This window comes from Lingula anatina, chromosome 3 (genome assembly GCF_051362555.1).
Source record: "Lingula anatina isolate TDL-2025a chromosome 3, LinAna3.0, whole genome shotgun sequence".
NCBI classification, from domain to species: Eukaryota; Metazoa; Brachiopoda; class Lingulata; order Lingulida; family Lingulidae; genus Lingula; species Lingula anatina.
This window is the reverse complement of record NC_141769.1, coordinates 8,432,742-8,451,883: the sequence shown is the minus strand read 5'-3', so window position 1 is coordinate 8,451,883 and position 19,142 is coordinate 8,432,742. Positions and strand designations below refer to the sequence as shown.

General features: G+C 38.9%; 1 protein-coding gene across 1 annotated transcript; it reads right to left on the bottom strand.

Moving 5' to 3' along the window:
• Positions 1–2,138: 2,138 nt before the first annotated feature.
• On the bottom strand, positions 2,139–18,781 carry LOC106173434 (uncharacterized). Its single transcript, XM_087009109.1, has 28 exons — positions 18,567–18,781; positions 17,380–17,545; positions 17,072–17,178; positions 16,569–16,656; positions 15,945–16,015; positions 15,558–15,755; positions 15,129–15,248; positions 14,634–14,867; positions 13,676–14,314; positions 13,249–13,461; positions 12,719–13,029; positions 12,019–12,173; positions 11,628–11,782; positions 10,828–11,241; positions 10,426–10,557; positions 9,915–10,046; positions 9,008–9,118; positions 7,274–8,610; positions 6,864–6,951; positions 6,194–6,243; positions 5,916–5,937; positions 5,497–5,699; positions 5,076–5,230; positions 4,456–4,622; positions 3,778–3,868; positions 3,476–3,650; positions 3,096–3,255; positions 2,139–2,802 (listed from the first exon to the last, which is right to left on the bottom strand). Exons 1-28 carry the CDS (start codon positions 18,664–18,666, stop codon positions 2,531–2,533), a joined length of 6,066 nt encoding a protein of 2,021 aa, XP_086865235.1. The 5' UTR covers positions 18,667–18,781; the 3' UTR covers positions 2,139–2,530.
• Between the last annotated feature and the right edge of the window lie 361 nt (positions 18,782–19,142).

The following is a 19,142-nucleotide window of genomic DNA, read 5'->3' as shown; positions in this document are numbered from 1 at the left end:
TGGCAAGCGATCGCTACAGTCCTGCAACCGGTTTTCAGTCTCCAAGTGGTTGCTGACAGGTTGTTTATCGCTCGCCTAACGGTGTGCGACTGGTAACCTCTGACTTGAAGATTGTCTGTAAGAGGTTGCAGATACCATACTGTAACCTTGTTGCAACCGGTTAGCAACTGCTTGCCGATCAAAATATGCAAATTAGGTCGCAAAGTGATCGCAAGCGACCACCAGATTTTGTGGTTGCAAAGAGGTTGCCAAAAGGTTGCAAGCGCAGTGTGACCCAGCCTTAAGACAACCTAAATATCAGTGCACGTCTGTGAGTGGGCACATTAGGGAATGCTCTATGAACAAAAACAAGGATTTTACGGTATTCCCATTTTATAAATTCACCAGGGAAACAACCCAAACAGAAAGGGAAATAAAAGAAAATCTATTCATTAATAAGTATAAACCTACATTGAATAGATAAAAGCATTGGTAAAAGTAACAATTAAACACTCATTGTTAAAGACGTCACATTTAAGCCTTTATGACATCACCTAGTAACAAATAAACAAAAAACCCCTGAAGAAAGAAAGAAACCGGTCGGGGCAAGAAAGTTGCTGTTCTTCTTTTTCTTTTATTATATATAATATTACTCGTACAGGAAAAACGTTTTCATTTTTAATATATATATATATATATATATATATATATATATATATATATATATATATATATATATATACGAGTCCTCATCCTAAAATTTATGATGTGACGAGTCAATAAAGGTTAATATTTATTACAAACAATTTGGCACAAATTTCGTTTGTGGGGTTGCAAAGAGTTATCTTTAGCTGCTTCATTCTTTAGGAAATGATAATAATAAAGATGTTTTTTGGCCAATTTATTTCATTTCATAAGTAATATCATATTTAAATTTGCCTTCAAACATCATAAAGGTGCCAGTACAATGTATATACGCTATCAAAAACCCGATTTGAAAGCAGTTTCGTCCATTTAAACATTTACTGCCACGGGTGATTTTTCTCACCAGTACGACTGTGAATCAAAATTGAAGTCTCATAATATGAAAACCACGTGGACGAAATATAACAGTTTGCCTTGGTTTGTACATACTTTGTTGTCCGGTTCTCCCAACAATAAGATCTTTAGTTTGCTTATTTCTGTTCGTTTTTTAGTATTTAAAAATAAGCCCTTAAAATGTACAATAAGGAGAAGTGAAGCTGTTCCAAATGGGGTAAGCACTGTGGAAGATGCAACACACATAAATTCTGTCCAATGTTGCGTATATGGGATGCATTTAAATGCAATGTTTGTAAATTAAATTATTGTATTTAACGCATTAAATCAATACGTGTTATATAACCGTTCACGAAAAAATTGGCAAAAAATCTTTAGCCGTATAATCTTAAGATTCTAAATGGATTGCTGTTGTAAAGATACAAATTCTAAGTGGTGAATTGATCCCTTAATCTTTTCATTCATTTAATTATTTTATGGCTCTTTGAATCGATTATAAGTGCCGTACGTGAGACAGGCTTGCTTGAGTGGCTTGCATAAAAAGAAGAGAATAGTTTGTGGTTATAAATCACCTTAACGAAGCATACTTTTTGGCCAATCGAACACTGGTTTAACAGTTTCTCACTTTATATTGTCGCCGTATTATTAAGTTCGGCAGTGCCGGAGGAGCCATGGTTTAAAAAACGAGAAGAGTGATAAAAAAGATTAGTATATTGAACGAAGGGCTTGAAAAATTATATCGTTTCACAGATGTATCTCAGTATAGTGACAGGCATACTGTCGTTTTTGAGGAGGCGGTGGAAGGATTAACTCCAAAGTTTAATGAGCAATACGTGGACAGGTGCATGCTGTCTCCTCCCTGAATCTGCCATTGTTATTAGGTTTATCACAAAGTTGGTAAACCTTCAACTTTATTGAAAGGTAATTTTTTGTAACATGTACGTTTGGATACCAAAAGTGTGAGACCTAGATCAAGAATACATGCAGTATGTACCGGTACTATATGTGGGTCTCCACCGAGTCATTAAAACATACAGGTCTGGAAATACTCGTGGTCCATCTTGAAAATAAAATCTTCAGATATAGCCCATTGAACTGTGGCTTCTAAACAAACTAAATAATAAGTGTGAAATATTAATATTTATTTAAATTGTACGTGGCATTTGTGTATAATTCAGTTTTTCTGCCAAAAATATGTTTATAATACAAATAACTTTTTATGAAAAAAAATATATATGTATGGAATTTGGCCTTTGTGCAATTTCATAGAATCCCTGCAGTCTTGATAGATATAATATCACAAATTGCATCAAACTTTAAAATTAAGCTTCAAAATCGGCGAAGTGTGCTTTAAACAACAGGGACACAAGATATATTTGTAAATCTATATAAATATGTGGATCATTTCAAATACCTTTTTTTAATCAAAAATCAATTTTCATGGTTTGAAGGGCGAATTCAGATAACACATGTTTAACAAACGGAATGATCTCTTTTCCCAATTATGTCATGGCTACCTTACACAACGGATACGGTCTCGAGAACTGCGATCCCACCTAAAACTCTCTACATATCGTCTCCCTCTCATTTCATATTTCCGTATTCGCACAATAAGAGACGACACCGTTAGGGCAAACACCAAGACTACAAATAATATTACCACAACGGTGGAAAAGAAGTTGATACTGTATACGCTGCACTCTTTAAATAGGCGTCCAGCATTCAGGTTTGGACCCTCTGACAAAGACCCGTTGTCGCTCTTAGAAGGAAGGGCGTGCGGTTTATCTGAAAAAGAAAAAGACATGTGCATACAGGTTAAACTGAATTATGAAAAACAGGATAAATGCCAATAACAAAACAGCTATCAGAGATGAAATTTTCCTAAAGCCACTCAAAGCAATAACATCTAACCCCTGCTTTCTGTGATAAACCATCACACATGTAAACCAACAAAATGGCATCAAATATGCCATACAATGTTCAACCAGACAAAGAGAAATCTCGACCTAACCTAACGCACAAACAAACAAACAAACAAACAAACAAAAAGTAAAACTTTCTCCAGGTATACGGCTTACTTAGCTTTTCTCGAACCGTCATCCATGCAGATGCTGTAATGGAAGTGTCAAGGTCTGGCAGGACTTTTTCCGACCTCCTCTTTCGCCGATAGTCTTTATACAGCAAGTGTTGGTAGTTAGGCCATTTCTCTGGGATTTCGTTCGGGTCGTGACAATGGGGCTATATAAGAAAATGTATTCAGGTACGGACCTCATAATTTTGACCTTTGGCAAAATATATTATCATTATTAAATATGCCAAAAATATTAAAGAGAATTCGATGTTGCTAGTACTCTGCATGTGTTACATGTATGAGCTAAAAGCGCTAGATTGATAGCAAGATTGTAAAATTAACGCTTCAAATTATGAGACAGAAACTTCGGAATTCTATGGAACTTACCATTGTGCAAAAAGGGGCACCGGGGAACACACAAAGTAGGACAACACACTTGAAAAACACGACCTCGTGATCATTGAACTTGAATGCTGGGAAATACGGTGACGCTGCTCTTGTAGAACTTTGTTCTAGTGGCATGAATCCTTCGCCTTGGTCAATGACGAGGCCATCTCCACACCTACAACAATAGAAAATACACCACCATATACTGAAATTGAACACTTATCTGCCACTGAACTTCAATACAACAACGACATAACACGCCAAATAATGTGGAAATCTATATGTATAGGCCTACGCCTTACCCATTCTGATCTGTAACTGTCCGCTTCTCCGTCTCGCTGTAAGTGTCAGTCGGATAAGCAGTGCAATTCGCTACACGTATTCCTTGAAACACTGAAACGTCGAAATTAAACAAAGTTACCCTTGACGTAGCAAATGTTGCTGAAAGGGTTAAAAACCCTTCATTTTGGCAAAAAGTACGATGAAATGGATTTTTCAGGGGTATAGAACGATTATCCCATACTTTCCAATGGTTGGTGTATCCGTTCCCACATTCAAAGTCCGTCGATCGTTTTTAATGTACGCTCATTTTATAAAAATCTCTAAGATATTATTTCTGAGGGTAGCCATCTAGGGTCACATGGACCGATGGCAACAAAGATTCAGAATAATTGCGTTAACCGCCGTTTTAGTAAGAGGGAATTTATGTTTCCATGTGTTGTAACTTGTTTGCAGTGTATTTATTTATTGTGGAATTTTGAATCTCATGAATAAGAAGAGCTGGTATACTTTTAACGTTTCAACTATTTTCTGAATAAATCTTTGCCGAATGTTGGTCAACACTTTATGACAGGGATTTTTGGTCTACTGCAGTTCACAAAAATAAAGCAACTATCTGCTATGAAACAGTAAGCATTTTGGTTCGAGCACTATAGAGATTAAAAAATAGTTTTAAAAGAGAGGAATCGGTCCGAGCTCACCTCCACTACTGACCAAAGTTACTTCCAGACGAATCCTACTACCGACACCAACATCTTCATCTGGTCTTAAACTCTCGTCGTTCTTGTCTTGTTTTCGTATATTCAAAATAATTGCAGCCTGTTCACTGCCTATACGTCCACTGGCGCCTCTCACCGATAAAGGGTTTCTAGAAGATATTTTTTATGAAACTATAAGATACCATGTAGATGAACAAACAAGGATTTAAGTTTTATCTAATATGATCTAATATTTCTGTTAGGTGTTTTAGTAAAGGTGACATGGGAATATAATAATGTAAGAATGTATCATCAAGAAAAGTCAAATTGGGGAAAAAGATCAATATTGATTGTGTTTTGACAATGTGTCCAGTGCCGACATATATCGTAAAAAAGAATGTGTTTGCATCCCGAGTTTCATTAATTTAGTGATTGCAAGAGTTCTACTAGTATGATTGCGGAAAGATGATGTACTGCAGTTTATACTGGGTACCTACTACATGTAGTATGATTTTTGACAGGCATGATGGACTGCAGTTTATACCTATTAGTGAGTGGACACACTTTAAACCACCAGGCACATTAAACTGATTGACAGTATAGAAACGTGAGGGAATACTTACATACCAACCTCTGAAGCTGTGGCTATGACCCTAGAGGAGTCGTCAGGAGGGAAAATACAGCTCACTACGTAACTATGGTCTCCAATGGCAACAACATCCGGGTCCTTCTGGGCAATCACGTTTATTAAGTAGACCAACGAATCCTCTTCTTTCTCCTATGATTTAATGAAGATTAACTCCCTAGACCAGTGAATGGAACAGTCACTTTCATGTTGCAATTATCTAGTCGCACACTCTTTTTTACGTCATCAAGAAGTCAAAGGGGGATAATAAATTAACATTTATTAGGAAACATTGTAACATATTTCCCAGTGATTTCTTTTTACGGTTTTAACATTTTGCCCTCGCCCTTCTAAATACCGAAGATTTAATCAAAGCAGTTGGCAATAGTACGGTCAATACATTGTTTTAAAAATTTTACCACAGATACTCCGCAGGCATCCCTGTCAGCCTGGTCGTCCAACAAAATATCTCTCCTAAATTCAGTTCCATAAGGAAAATGGCGATTAAAAAGGCACTGCTTTAATGACATCCCGGCCGCTTTCATGATGGACCAATTTGTTCCGGAGTCGTATAGCAGGCTCATTAACATGCCTCTGCTTGTGCGGGTGCAGGTAATTTGCCCTGTTAAAACATTGGGATTAATGAGCATACAGTACATAAATCTGGTTCTCAGCTGAGCGTTATTTATTCAGTTCCATTAAAAAGTATTTAATAAATTAATCGTAAGTATCATTAAAATGTTTCACCACACCAAACAAGGTGTGCATAATAAGGAGATTTGACACAATTTAATACCAAAACTAAGCATTAAGGATAAATAAAACTACTTTCACCTACAGGGTGGTACTTCTTGTAGTGGCTACCGGAAACATGTTTGAAAGAGAAAATGTACATTTTAAGCATCTGCCAGCATCATAATCTGTAAACTAGTGACAACATTATCATATTAGTTTACTCTAGCATAATATATTACTTCTTTTTTTACATTTCCAATAAGTACAAATGTGTTATAAAACAAGGAACCGGTATACAAGTTGATATTAGATTAAAATTAACTGGAGCAAAACCAATGGGCAGTGCACTGCCACACAATTCCACACTTGGCCTATTCACACCTGCCCGTGGTTGACCACGTCTTCGTCAATTAAACCATCGTTGTCGTCATCTGCAAAATAAATGCGGGTCTATCTGTGTGGATGCTTAAGACCAAAAGGAGAAAATGGTATACAATTATAGCACCTTCATGTTTCAATATGTATTTCTAGAATGACATGTTTGGTTGCTAACAAAACAAGTAAAAGAGTCATTGATTTAAGTCAATGACTCCGGTAATTATGTAATCTTGACGATATATAATTGATTCCAAATGTAATGCAATACAAAGGATGTTTTGAACATTTTCGCAAAACATTTGTACACAAACGATGTTGGCGCACTTGCATGTTAATTAACTCCAACAGGAAAACGGGATATATATATATGGCATTACCGCAATTATTCAAAATAAAGATAGCTAAGTAGACTTGATTTGAACGCCAGAAATAAAAGTGAAGTGGTATCATTGCTTAACATCGTTAAGTATGTCACAAAAGTAAAGCTTATTTCTGACAAAGCATTGGAAAACTAGTAGGCCTACGTCACGGGGTGTTCAACGATGTGGGTTGGGCTCCTTGTAAATTTAGCCATTGGGCAACATTCTATTACCCTTCGATGCCATCAAAGCTGCCTTTCTGACAAGCATCTCAGTCCATTGAATGCAAACTTAAGAAAAGAATGAAACCGCACCTAAACCATTAACCACCTCTTCATCCACAGAGCCGTCACAGTCGTTGTCCACCAGGTCGCCAGCCGACGACAAACTGGGAAGGCATGGCTAAAAAAATACATCACCCATAAATATATTTAAGATTAGCATTGAGAGTTTCTAAGCTGCACGTACATGTATAAACCTTATGGATGGCTTTTACAAAAAACACGCTGTATGTGATGCGAAGTATATTCGAAGTAATTGTAAATTCGAATCCAAAAAGATAACGAAATACAGCGTGATCTAATTTTGTGTAGGGAAGTATATTTTGATATAATACAGTGCATCACGTAACAATCTCGCTGTTGGTCATTAATTACTGAATTCTATACATCAAAAGAGAATCTAATTTCAAATAGGATATTTATCTTACGAAAACATATCTTACATGGGTTTCTTGATAGAGTGCTCCAACAGCAAATGCATATTCAATCCGCTTTCCCGTGCCATAAAGTGTTCCCTCCACGCTTTCTTGTGGCATTTCATTAGACAGCGTGTGGACCCCCGGGTTTATCACACACTCAGCCGGGTTCACAAGATTTTCTGGAAAACCACGCCAAACGCTGGTATCCAGTGTCATGTTATCGGTCTTCACGAAGTGCTGTGCGTATGGCGTCGACTTCAATCCCAACCGACTTTCAAGCTGTCCTGCTACGAACGTTGACCGGGAAGGGGACTGCTGGAGAGACGTAAGAACATGCAGATGACGCCCCCCTTTTTGAGATTCACGTTTGTATACACCCTGACTTCCTCCTAGAACTACAAGCCCCGGGTCATTTCCACCCGAAACCTTTATCAAAACTCCCATATCGTCAGTTACGTCAAACTCAAGTGGCAGAATAAGTATTCCTCGCTGTGGATATTCGTATACTTGTATTTCGTAAGTGGCGGTTGTATCAGACACAAGTACAGATGTTTTGGACCGAGGGGACAGTAACGCCAATTCCATGCCAGTTGCATCAGGGAGCGTGCTTGGTAGAAAGAACACGTAAGTCTGTCCCCACGTTGAAATCGGTGGCATCATTTCAATCATCATATCATGAGACAAGCCAGGACTTCTCTCCGCCAATGGAATTACCCTCGAACCGCATATAAGCCCAACGGGTTTGTCCGAGACGATATATGCACTTGTCAGTGGTCGTGTCAATTGATACACGTGGAATGTTTGATATCTCGAAAGCTCGATTTCAAATGACTCGTGGCCAGCGTAGTGTCTGCCTTCAAATTGGAATAAAGGCATCTGTGGTGTATGCTGCGGTATTTGGATGCGGACTTTCGTTTTCTCATGTATGGCTAAAACAACAAATTCGTGATGACGGTTAGGATAAATTGGATACTCGCCACACGCCGCCATATACTCTTGCCCCCAAGCATCAACCGGTATGGCCAGATACCCTCCGGCCACATCTGGGCCTTGAATGATCACAGACACAGACACATCCCGTGTGCTCAAAACTAATATGCTATCGTTCACGGCCTTCTCTAAATTCGTGCAGAACAACTCGGTTGGAAGGTGAAAGGTAAATGGCTTGCCTCTCTGTAGAACTTCCTGAGCCAAGTCCGGGAGGGATCTAGATTGCAGTAGAGGTGACGTAATTGTGACGTGAGCTGGGATTGCGCTGTCCGTGGAGATCTGTACGTATACCCCGATGTCTGGGTCGCCTGCCATCGTACACCCGTCTATTGTAGATAGTAGAAACATTTTGCCTGCGTTGTCTTTTTTACCTTCAATTGAAAAAAAAACAGGAGTTTTTATTTTGTAGTCAATTGTTCAATGAAGTGTAGAAATTAAATATTAAGTGTTTTGTTACTCTTATCTGCGAGTGTTTAATTTGTTAATCTAAATATAAAGGCTTTTTTGCGGGGGTGAGTGCAGCATAAGGACTTCACGCAACGGTAATGAAATATAACTGCTGTCTAAATGGTCTTTTCTCTCGAATATTTTTGTTTACGGAGCAAAAATATTGTAGATACATGTATAATTAAAGATTGTGGAGATGCGATAAAGGCACTTCTGTTTGTACAAATCCAATCCTGCTGAATCCGCTGAAACAGTTTTTCTGCGGAATATGCCAATATTTAATCTGAAGTATAAGGATGCATTGTGAAACATCTCCCTAACCTTGTGTAGCTGCAGAGGGCTGACTCATCGTCCCACAGTGACAAAGCTGAGCGGCATCCTCGTCTTTATTTCTACAAAACCCCGTGACATCACACGCACACATGCATGGGGCTGAAATACATAAGGAGATTAATGTATGTTCAAGGATGTTAAACTCCCGAGACAAAAGTACGTTGAGTTTATTGATAATAGACCTAATGATGTTTGTCTATTTCACGCACAGCACACGTAAAATAATATGTGAATCAATGTGTGAACCGAGTAACCACATTACTTGGTCCCAAATGTGTCCATTAAATACTGGCATGACCCGATTTGGTGAGCCTTTCGATGCACACTGCAACCGGGACATAAGTAAGCTCAGCAGCTGTGTTATATTTAATATACACTTTTGGGACGAAGAAAGTTAATATATGCAGTTACGCGCTTCACATTCTGTTTTAAGTGTACCGTGTGTGAAAAAGACAAAATGCCAGAGCCATCAGTAAACGCATCGTACTTCCGTTTGGGAGCTCAGCTCCCTTGGCGTTGTAACCAAAGCAAGCAGTAAAGCAAGCAGACAGAGGTGGCACGTTGAAAATAGAGTTTCAGAAATTATTGGGAAATAATGACTACTAGGCTGGTAGTGTGTGCTAGTTACCAGTGACCTCTAATGCCAAGTGTGGTAGTGATCTAAAATGTTACATCGATTTGGGTTGCAAATGTTGAAATAAGATCCCGGTTCTGCAGAGTTTAGTAATTTGCAGAGCAAGTTAAAACTATCGCGAAAGAGAAAATATTTGAAATTAATCATTAAAATGACCCATCAACACAGAACAGTGACAATTGCAAATGCTACAAATGCGCATGCGTGTGATCTGGGATAACATTTGCATCTGAAACCCGTGCTTGGTAAAACGGCACTTACTGCACTCATTCTCTCTCTCGTACCAATTCGTTTTGCACGTGCAGATCGGTCCTAATGTAGAGTCCGCATTACATGTACTTCCGTATACCGCACTGGTACAATCAAGATCGTTGTTACAGTCCATTCCTAGAACTAAAAAAAAAAAAATCAAATGGGTGACTTTGAAATAATATAAAATCATATTCAGTGTTTAAGGACTTATTTGGATAAGTGTACATATCAGTCACTGATGATTTTGGATGTAGAGATCAATTTAGAAAAGATACAATTGTCCATAACAATCGAGGTTATAATTTTTTAATGTTGATATTCGCTTCTTTGGTTGAAATTACTATTCTTCAGCAAATTCTAAATTATTGTACATAAAGTTTTGTGTTAAAATAGGGTACTAAAACAGTGAGAATCGCGCCTTTCGGATACAGAGAAAAACAAGCCTCCATAAAATGCGATTGCAGCAATCATAGTAAAAACACGAAACTAAAAGTTAAAGGACTAAAATGAGTAAAAATACCTTTCCGACAGTGTGAGAACTGATCCGACACAAAACCTGGGCGGCACTCACATCTGTATGTTTGTTCTGGACACCAACTGGCGGCGTCATATTTTTGACACGCCGCATCTGTTAAACAATCTTCGGATAATGCTGGAATTCAAGTCGCCTTACTTTACATACCACCGTAAATAAAGAATTTTGATACCCAAAGACAAGAACTGGCTATATAAAAATGCTCTAGCTATAAAATTACAATATGTACGAACTTTATATACCATTGGCGAAAAGACAAAATGTAATCATAATTTTCGCATACCATATGTGCATGAAACCAGTGTTCTTTGTTATATGGCAGATTAGCATGCTCAAATGCAACAAGACATGACATTAAATTCCAAAAACTGAATTATAACTGAATACCTTTAAATGTGTTAAAACCACTTGTACTTAAGTGAAGTTCAAAATACCCTCGATTGGTGAAGGTCCCCACTGTCCCGCTTACGACAATATAGTACGTGTGGTTTCCCCGTAACCTTGCCATAATTCTAGGATTCAGAGAATCTCCGTCGTCGTCACTGAGAACAATTAATCTGTCGCCAAGAGGTTGAAAAGTGAGTGGGTTCACGCCGCCGTACAGCCTCATATTCACATCAAATGAATACTCTGCATGGAGGTCTATTATGATATCCACAGGGTCAGTTGATTGGACAACAAAACTATAAATTACGTCGCCTACGCCACCGGCTCCAGCTCCAATGTCAGATGCCCGGATGTTGTTCGCCTTTGTTGTGTATATAGAATTAAGGAGCAACATGCCAAGATCAAGCAATTGGACTGAAAAATATACACCTTTGGAATTATCAGTTGCACAACAGTAGATACAATAATGGCTTAATAGCGATGTTCCTTTTTGAATCGTTTAGACTAGAGTATTATGAGAGATGCATGTAAAGGATAGGCGTAGCCTACTGTTACAATCTTGCCTTCATAAGTATACTTTCAGCGGGATTATTCCAACATAAAGAATCCTCAAACTGTAAAATGTGTCACGCTAACTACTTAGATTAGGCCTACCATTGCTTTTGAATTTCTCTGTGTGCTGAACTCTGAGCTTAAAAAGTATTCAATAATGACAAGTGCGATTCAATAATGTTTCATTCTGAATAAATTGTGTTATACTTATTCGCATTCTTTAAAACAAAAACGCACTCAGACTTTACCTCTTTTGCAGGTAAACGGGCCAACATATATTGTAGTTACTGCGTCTGCGTTGTCTGTCCCCGATATAAAAACACCTCGAAGTGGGAGATAGCGTTGGTCGCTGAGAAACCCAGAGTCGGTCGCGTTCCCCTTCCCGTCGCAGTGACAGGGAGACCTGAAATATTGACATGAGCCTCTTTTAAACTAGTTCTAAAATTTGTTTTAACTATCTAGTACGTCTCGGTCAGGATGCATAAAGAATAAAGGATCACTAAAATGTACAAGTAGACAGTCACTTCTACATGTATCTCCAAGATCATTAAAATGTAGACAGTCACTTTTATCTTCAAGATATGCCTCAGTCCTTCCCGCTTTCAATAATTCCTAACGATTGAAGTACCAGGTACTCACAATGGATTGTTGCAACCGGATTCGGATCCCGCACATGCGCAAGTAGAGCTGTTGGTTGAGGCTCCGCCCCAATCTGTCATGTGATACCCCTGGATGGACTTCCACCAATAGTCGCCTCCAAAGATAACTGCGTTGCTACAATGGGCCTGAACGTACTGCAAATGATGCCAACATTATTAGGCACAGGTTCTTCTAATTTCATTCTATAGTTATGCTTTTGATTTCGAACATATTGGGATATGATTAAGAACACATCGGCTTTTCCGTACCTCAAACTGTGACAGTAATAAGGGGGTGCAAAATCGCTCGAGGTGGTCTGAATGATTGAGGTATCACGGACGAGTGACAAGCCCTTGGGGCGTTTTAGAAAACGGGAATTTTCGCCGAAATTAAAAAGGTTATCAGTAAGTGCATCAAGCAAATCAATCTTTTTTAAGTTAATGGAGAAATGTGACATTTTATTTTGAATATCGACTATAATGAAAACGTAAACATTATTTAATACAAGCACTTAACTGATCTTCAACTTTCAGCGAAATGTTTAAAATTTCATTGTCGAATTTAAATAACTCATTATTGGTTTCCCATTCAAAAGACCCATAGAACATTTGAAAGTGATAGAATGGTTATATATTTTCCAAGTCTTAAATTATTAGTAAGTGTACATGTATACTTACCCAACCCCAGTAGTTACACTTACCTGTCGGCACTGGATAGAGCGCTGTTTATACCATGGTATCAAATGTAAATTCAACCCGAGACTTTCATTGTAGGAAAACTCAACTTCTGAGGAAAGGAATGCATTTTTGATATCTATCCATTTCTGGTCTGTTTCCAGGCTCAGGTGGAACGTCCCCGTGGTGTAGTCAAAACCACAGGTTACTGTGAACGGCGGTAGGTGGTCCACAGGCTGGACAAGCACCTGTCGCCATCTACCGTTTGAATTGGACCCTACATCTTCACAAGTCCTGAAAACCTCGCCTGCTGGACCTAGGGGATGGTCTAGGTGTTCTTCAAGTAAAAATAGTTTCTTTGAAATTGTTATACTGTCAAGTTACAAAATATTTGTCTGGTACGTGAAACCTGTAAGAGATTTATTGACAGTAATGCCATACCAATAAACGTGCGACTGAGCACATACAAGTCTGTATAAACATTATCTCATAGCTACATTTAAATCTATTGCTTAATAAGTGGAAATTTAAAACAAAAATTCTCCAAAAGATATACCTATCTCACAAATGAATTCCCTCTGTTCCTGCTGGCAGTCTACGTTGTGGAATCCAAAAGGTCTCAATAACAAACATCCGCCGTCCCCGCGTTGTGCGGTGGGACTCCATGCGGCTGCCGCGTTTGTCTCCGTGTCACTCAAGAGGGAACCGCTGGTCCACCGAAATTGACCACCGACCTCGTGGGCTCCTATCCACAGTCCTCCATCAGAAGCTAAGTATACCATATCATATCATTTAAGTCACATTATATAAAGTTAAAATTCATTTATGTTTAGATTGCTACAGTTTATATGCAAGCCATTTTACTAGTAGTACTAGGTCCCTATGTGGAGTTCCTTTTACAATGTTTTCTATTTCGCTGAATTAAAAAAAGTCTCTAGACATATAGAACATGTGATGTTGGCATCCATGCTGTTTGTACATACCGCTCGACCTGCATAATTCCCAGGTATAAAGCATATCCTCCAGTCCCAGTGCTCTGTCATATATTTGAAAGCAGTGCATCCGTGTTGTTCCCCCGTAATAACGCTCATCGTCTACAGTGAATCCATTTCCAAGGACAATACGGGTCAAACCATTTGGTGGAACGTGGTCATCTTCACGAACCTCTATTGAGGTTTTCACTGCCGGATTATTCGCCTTCCAAAGGACTAAGACCTTGGTGCTGTGGTCATATGTGAGCGCCAAGCTTGTCCACTTGGCCGCGCGGACACCGGGCAGGAGAATCGGGGCGCCATCTTTGATAACAAAGTGCACACTTCCATTGAGATAATACACATCAAGGATGTCGCCGAAGAGTAATATCTGATGCCGCCTCACGCGACCATCGTCAACGGGTTTGATTTGAAACATCAGTGTTATTGCCGACTTCATGCTGAAGATATCTGGACTCATTATCTCTACGAAAGACGTTGTATTCTCAAGAAATTCGATTGCCCCTTCCGGTTCACCATTGACTCCAATTGAGTACGTGGTGTTGTTCATCCGTCCGTGGAAACCTTGGCCGCTGAGATCGCTAGCGCCATGTTCCAGACCAAGCTTCCATAAACCACGCAAGCCTGGAACTGTATGATATACCACTGAATTAGCAGAGATGTTTCTTTTTAATATTCAATATCTAAAGCACTGAAATTTCGGGACAAAATGGACATGTGTTTAAAAATAGCCCTTCCACTACCATCAACGCATTACAAAATAGGTATATAACAGTAACGGCTTTAGCCTTTTGCTAACTTGCAAAGGACGGGTGGAATGATCAAGCTTATTGTTTATAAACCATTACAGAGGATAGGTATAACTGGCACATATATCAAAATCTAATTTGTCTTTTCATTTTCATGTGTTTAAGAATTTTTCAGTCGCGTCAAGCACTGTATCACCTACTTGGGAACATAGTCGAATGTCTTCGAAATTGGTCCAAAACGTGGTTCAATTCAGACATTGATTCCAGGGAAACAAGATGGCCGCCATCTTGACTGCATACATTTTGTGCGTCCGACCACGGCCTCATTCCGACAAAAGCCTTGTAGCAGGAGTTGGCCCGTCGGTAGGTGTAGCCTGGCGGACATTTTATTTGGTCGACGTGGCATGTTCCAGAGCTGTCACATTTTGTAGGTTCTAAAAGTCAGCCAAAAAAGAACAATTGGTATAGTAAGAATCATTAAATAATAAGTTCGGGTCATTTTTGTCTTAAAATGACGTTGATTTTACGCTCAACTATTCTTGTTACATGTAGGCCTACGTGTATTCCCATGTCCAAAATGTATGGTGAGGCTCAAAGGGACAGTAGACACTTTTTAAGCCTGAAATAATAATATCGCTTATGTGTGTGTTTGTGTGTGAGAGAGAGAGAGAGAGAGATAAGAGCGAGAGACCAACCATATGGTGTCCAAGGCGTTCCATCTTGAGGGACACTAGGCTCACGTAACAATAAGGTCGCCGCGTTGATCTGCCGAGAGGCGTTACATTCACGGATTCCGTTCAGATACTGGTCTATAGCTGCAACAAAAAACAGTTTTCGCCACTACGTGTAGCACCATATGAAATTGACTTCAGTTTAAGTGTCGTGATGATATAAGTAACAGTGGAAATATGCCACCTGAAATCGTTAAACTATAACCTAATGACGTACTTTTACACATGATAAAAACAATGTTAATAAAAATAACAATAATTATTACAATGATATAATATAACATTTAAATGAACCATTGAAGACAGATAAAAAATGATATATTATAAAAAACTGTCAAATTTGATCTTATATATTAAACCCATTAAGTTCTCTAAATGACTTGCAGACCTTACCTATACAAGGCGGAAATGAACGAGACCACCCCTCGCTATTGTAAGATACCGTTTTTATTCTTGAACCATCGGGAAATATATGTCCACGTTTGCACACTGTGGTCATCGTCATATCATTCTGGTTTACGTACACGTAGGCGGGCGTGTCAATGACCTCGAGTGCACAGGCAAGCGACGGTCCTCCGGAATGGGTACAATCTGAATAAATAAATAGGTCATAACAAATAAGACAATGAATGCCGCCACTTATGATAATATCATTCTCTTTTCAGTATAATATCAAACAACGACTTGATGAAGTAGTAATCAACATTGTTAATCTATGCCCCCTTTACAAATATTATTGTTTTAATTGCACATATATTTAAGCTAGGCGTGATCTCCTACCGTGAGCGGAGTGGTTGTTTCTAGCGCATATGAATGGGTGTTTGCTTATATAGCAGTCTCTTAAACTGGCCCTGAAAATATAGATATTGGTGTATGTTAAAGAAGGCTCTAGATCAGAGACACCTTTGCCATTCTGTATTACCTATAGCATGCTTGTATATTGAGAATGCGACGTTTGTTCGCAATATTTTTAATCAAATGAACTGTGTCAAACTTAGGTTAACTGCGTCTTGGGCCCTATTCAGAATGGATGATCCGAGTACTTACTGATCCGCCGTCTAAATATGGCCGACCACAGTTCAAAATCGATGCCGCTGATTCCTGATGGTCTTCCCGCCTCCACACGCGCCGTCGCTGCAGAGGCCTAGCAATTAAACCTCGGAGCAGAGATTTAATCCGTTTAAAGGCGCGTAAGGAGTTTGGGAGACCGTCAAGAATCAGTGGCATCGCTTTTGAACTGTGGTCAGCCATTTTAGTCGGCAGATCAGTAAGTACTCGGTTCATCCATTCTAAATGGGGCCTTACATCTCGTGGTTACACGATTTCTTCATAATGTGTCTACGTTTCGTGTATTCTATGAATCCTTACATTTTATATATTATAGAAAGATGTATGCTATCAAACCTAAAGTGCTCTTGAAACTGATCGAGTTTGTGGAGCAGAAGCGCTTGGCAAACGGATTCTGTATGATTAATATTGTCAAAGGCAGCGTCTGGAAGCACGAATGAACAAATAAATAAGAACAAAAGAAAAGAAAAGATAGACGTCTGAAATAATAAAAAGCACGAATCAAAAGTAACATAACAAAAATAAAACAGAAAAGAGCGAAAATGACAAGTTTTTTAGGAAAGTTACTACTTTGACGTTCCAGGGCGTTTCCTTAACCCATACACACACAAATGTGTTACGTGTAAAAACAACTGTTTCTATCCACATTTTGAGAATCCCCAAACATCCTCACCTTCCCTTTTAGGATACTCTAACTCTCCTTACCAGCATTTTCTCTTCAAGTTATTTTCTGTTTACAACGACTATACTATGCTTCCCCTGCTGTTGAAATTTACTGTTGAATGAAAAATGAAATAACGGCTATAACGAACAACTGAAAATACTAATCGGATCCTCACCATCAACTACAGTTCCGTCCACCCACCGGAGTGGTGCCGTCTTGTTGTTCCGATACCCTCCGATCCACAAACCAACCTGCGGGCTCAAATTAAGGGGGACTTCGTCCCTGAAATTAATATTTTTCTGCGTTACCATATAGCATATTGTGAGTACACAATTTTACGCCCAGCACTTGAGAAAATCTCGCTATCAAAATCAGACGAAATAGCGCGCACGCAGGGGAAGTAATGGTCAGAGACAATAGCAAACAATAACAATAATATTGCCACATTCTCCTAATTGACCAACTTAAATATCTACAATTCACCTCCTTAACATCATGTCCAGGACTTGCTTGTCGCGGTCAGTCTTAACCATCAGAAGATGACCACACAGTTTTTCACATTCCAGTTTCGCGGTCCAGAAATCTGATGGGGACCCTGATAAGCAGACTTGGCCATAGCCGGGAAGAACTTCGAACCAGGGGCAGAATCCTGAAAGAATTAACATAATGTTTATTTCGAATTGTATTTAGAGGCTCCTTTTTAGAGCCCATTTAAGTGTGAAGATGCCATTTTATCTACGAGAAAGTGGGGGTTTCAACCCTTTGTTAGACCACAAATCTGGCAGTCATATTAACCTTAAGAACATTAATTTATTCTGTCACTCAGAAGATATAAACACAACAAACACTTTCATTTCCTTTCAAATGATGCTTAACTGATAAAAATCGCTTCCATTATTAAGTTAACAGTTAAATGTACTTATATTTTTCTGAAAAAAACATCACACTTTTTCATTCTATTCCTTTTTGCAATTATTTGCATTACAGTGAAATGACGTATAAAATTGTTGATAAACAAAAATACTTATAAAAGATAATACTTAATAACACATCACCTACATAAAATTTCAATATACTGTATAGAATGTACAACTATTCAAATCTTGATTAAGATCTAGTGGTAGCTATTCAACATTTTGATTCTGATCTTCGGGCGGTGTTGTATAATTCGCAATTATTTATAATGTATGCCCGAGGTATATTACTGAAAAGTGCACGCTTGATGGCATGACACATTTAAAAGGGTGTAACGGCATTAATTTATCTCATTTTAAAAGATCTTGGTCAAAGTAAGGCAATGAGTAATGCTGTGCGCGAAGGGGATAAAGGATTTTATAGCCAGTTCCAAGTGCAGATCTACACTTTGCATTTATACATAAAATCTAAACAGTATTATCTATCAAAGCATTTCTGTTTATCAAAGACATTGAAGATAGTAATGTTGCTGTTGCGGACATACATTACTTACAGGGTAAAAGTACATTGTACCTGTACCTACATGGTAGCATGTGAGGCCAAAAAACTGAGGCAAAGATCAATGTGCCGAAAGGACAGTTAAATTCTCAGTAAATAGGCAGGCTCTCTGTAGAAAGAAGAGGTGCTCCTTCTGGGCACATGGGTATAAAGGTCGCCTGTACACGTTCATTCACTATATTCGCCACGAGACTTACCAGGAACATGGCTTGAGGGGACCTCACCCAATAGGCCTAGAACAATCACTGCCGTGATGGGGAACCACCTGGATATGCTATCGAAGTTGCCGATCTTCATTTTCTTCCCTTCTGGGCACCCGTTCAGGTCGCCAGCGGCCGTGCAACTCCCAGCGACGGAGACCTCACGAATGGCAATCTTCGCAGGACCGAGTGGTTCTCGCGTGCTCGTGAGGGCGTGACCATAATGTCAAGGTTACAAGGTCCTGATCAGAATTCCGGTCAAATTTTCCTGGTCAGTTTGTTAGTATTTGATAGTATATGTAGATAGTATATAACACAATGCTGCAAGGACGGGAGAAATAAGCGCACTTAAAAATTCAATCGTTTCGATGAAAATTCAGTTATAGAATGAATGCATGGTTATTACATATGTGGGTTTTGTGAATTGTATATATTTTGGGTATTTATTCTCGGGTATTGGACACGTTTTTAATTTACATGCCAAAAAGATGTTTCAGAGGATATATTCGCAACTTATGTGCCTGACCAAAGATGCACAATGCTTCACATGGTACTTCAACGAGAGACGAGTAG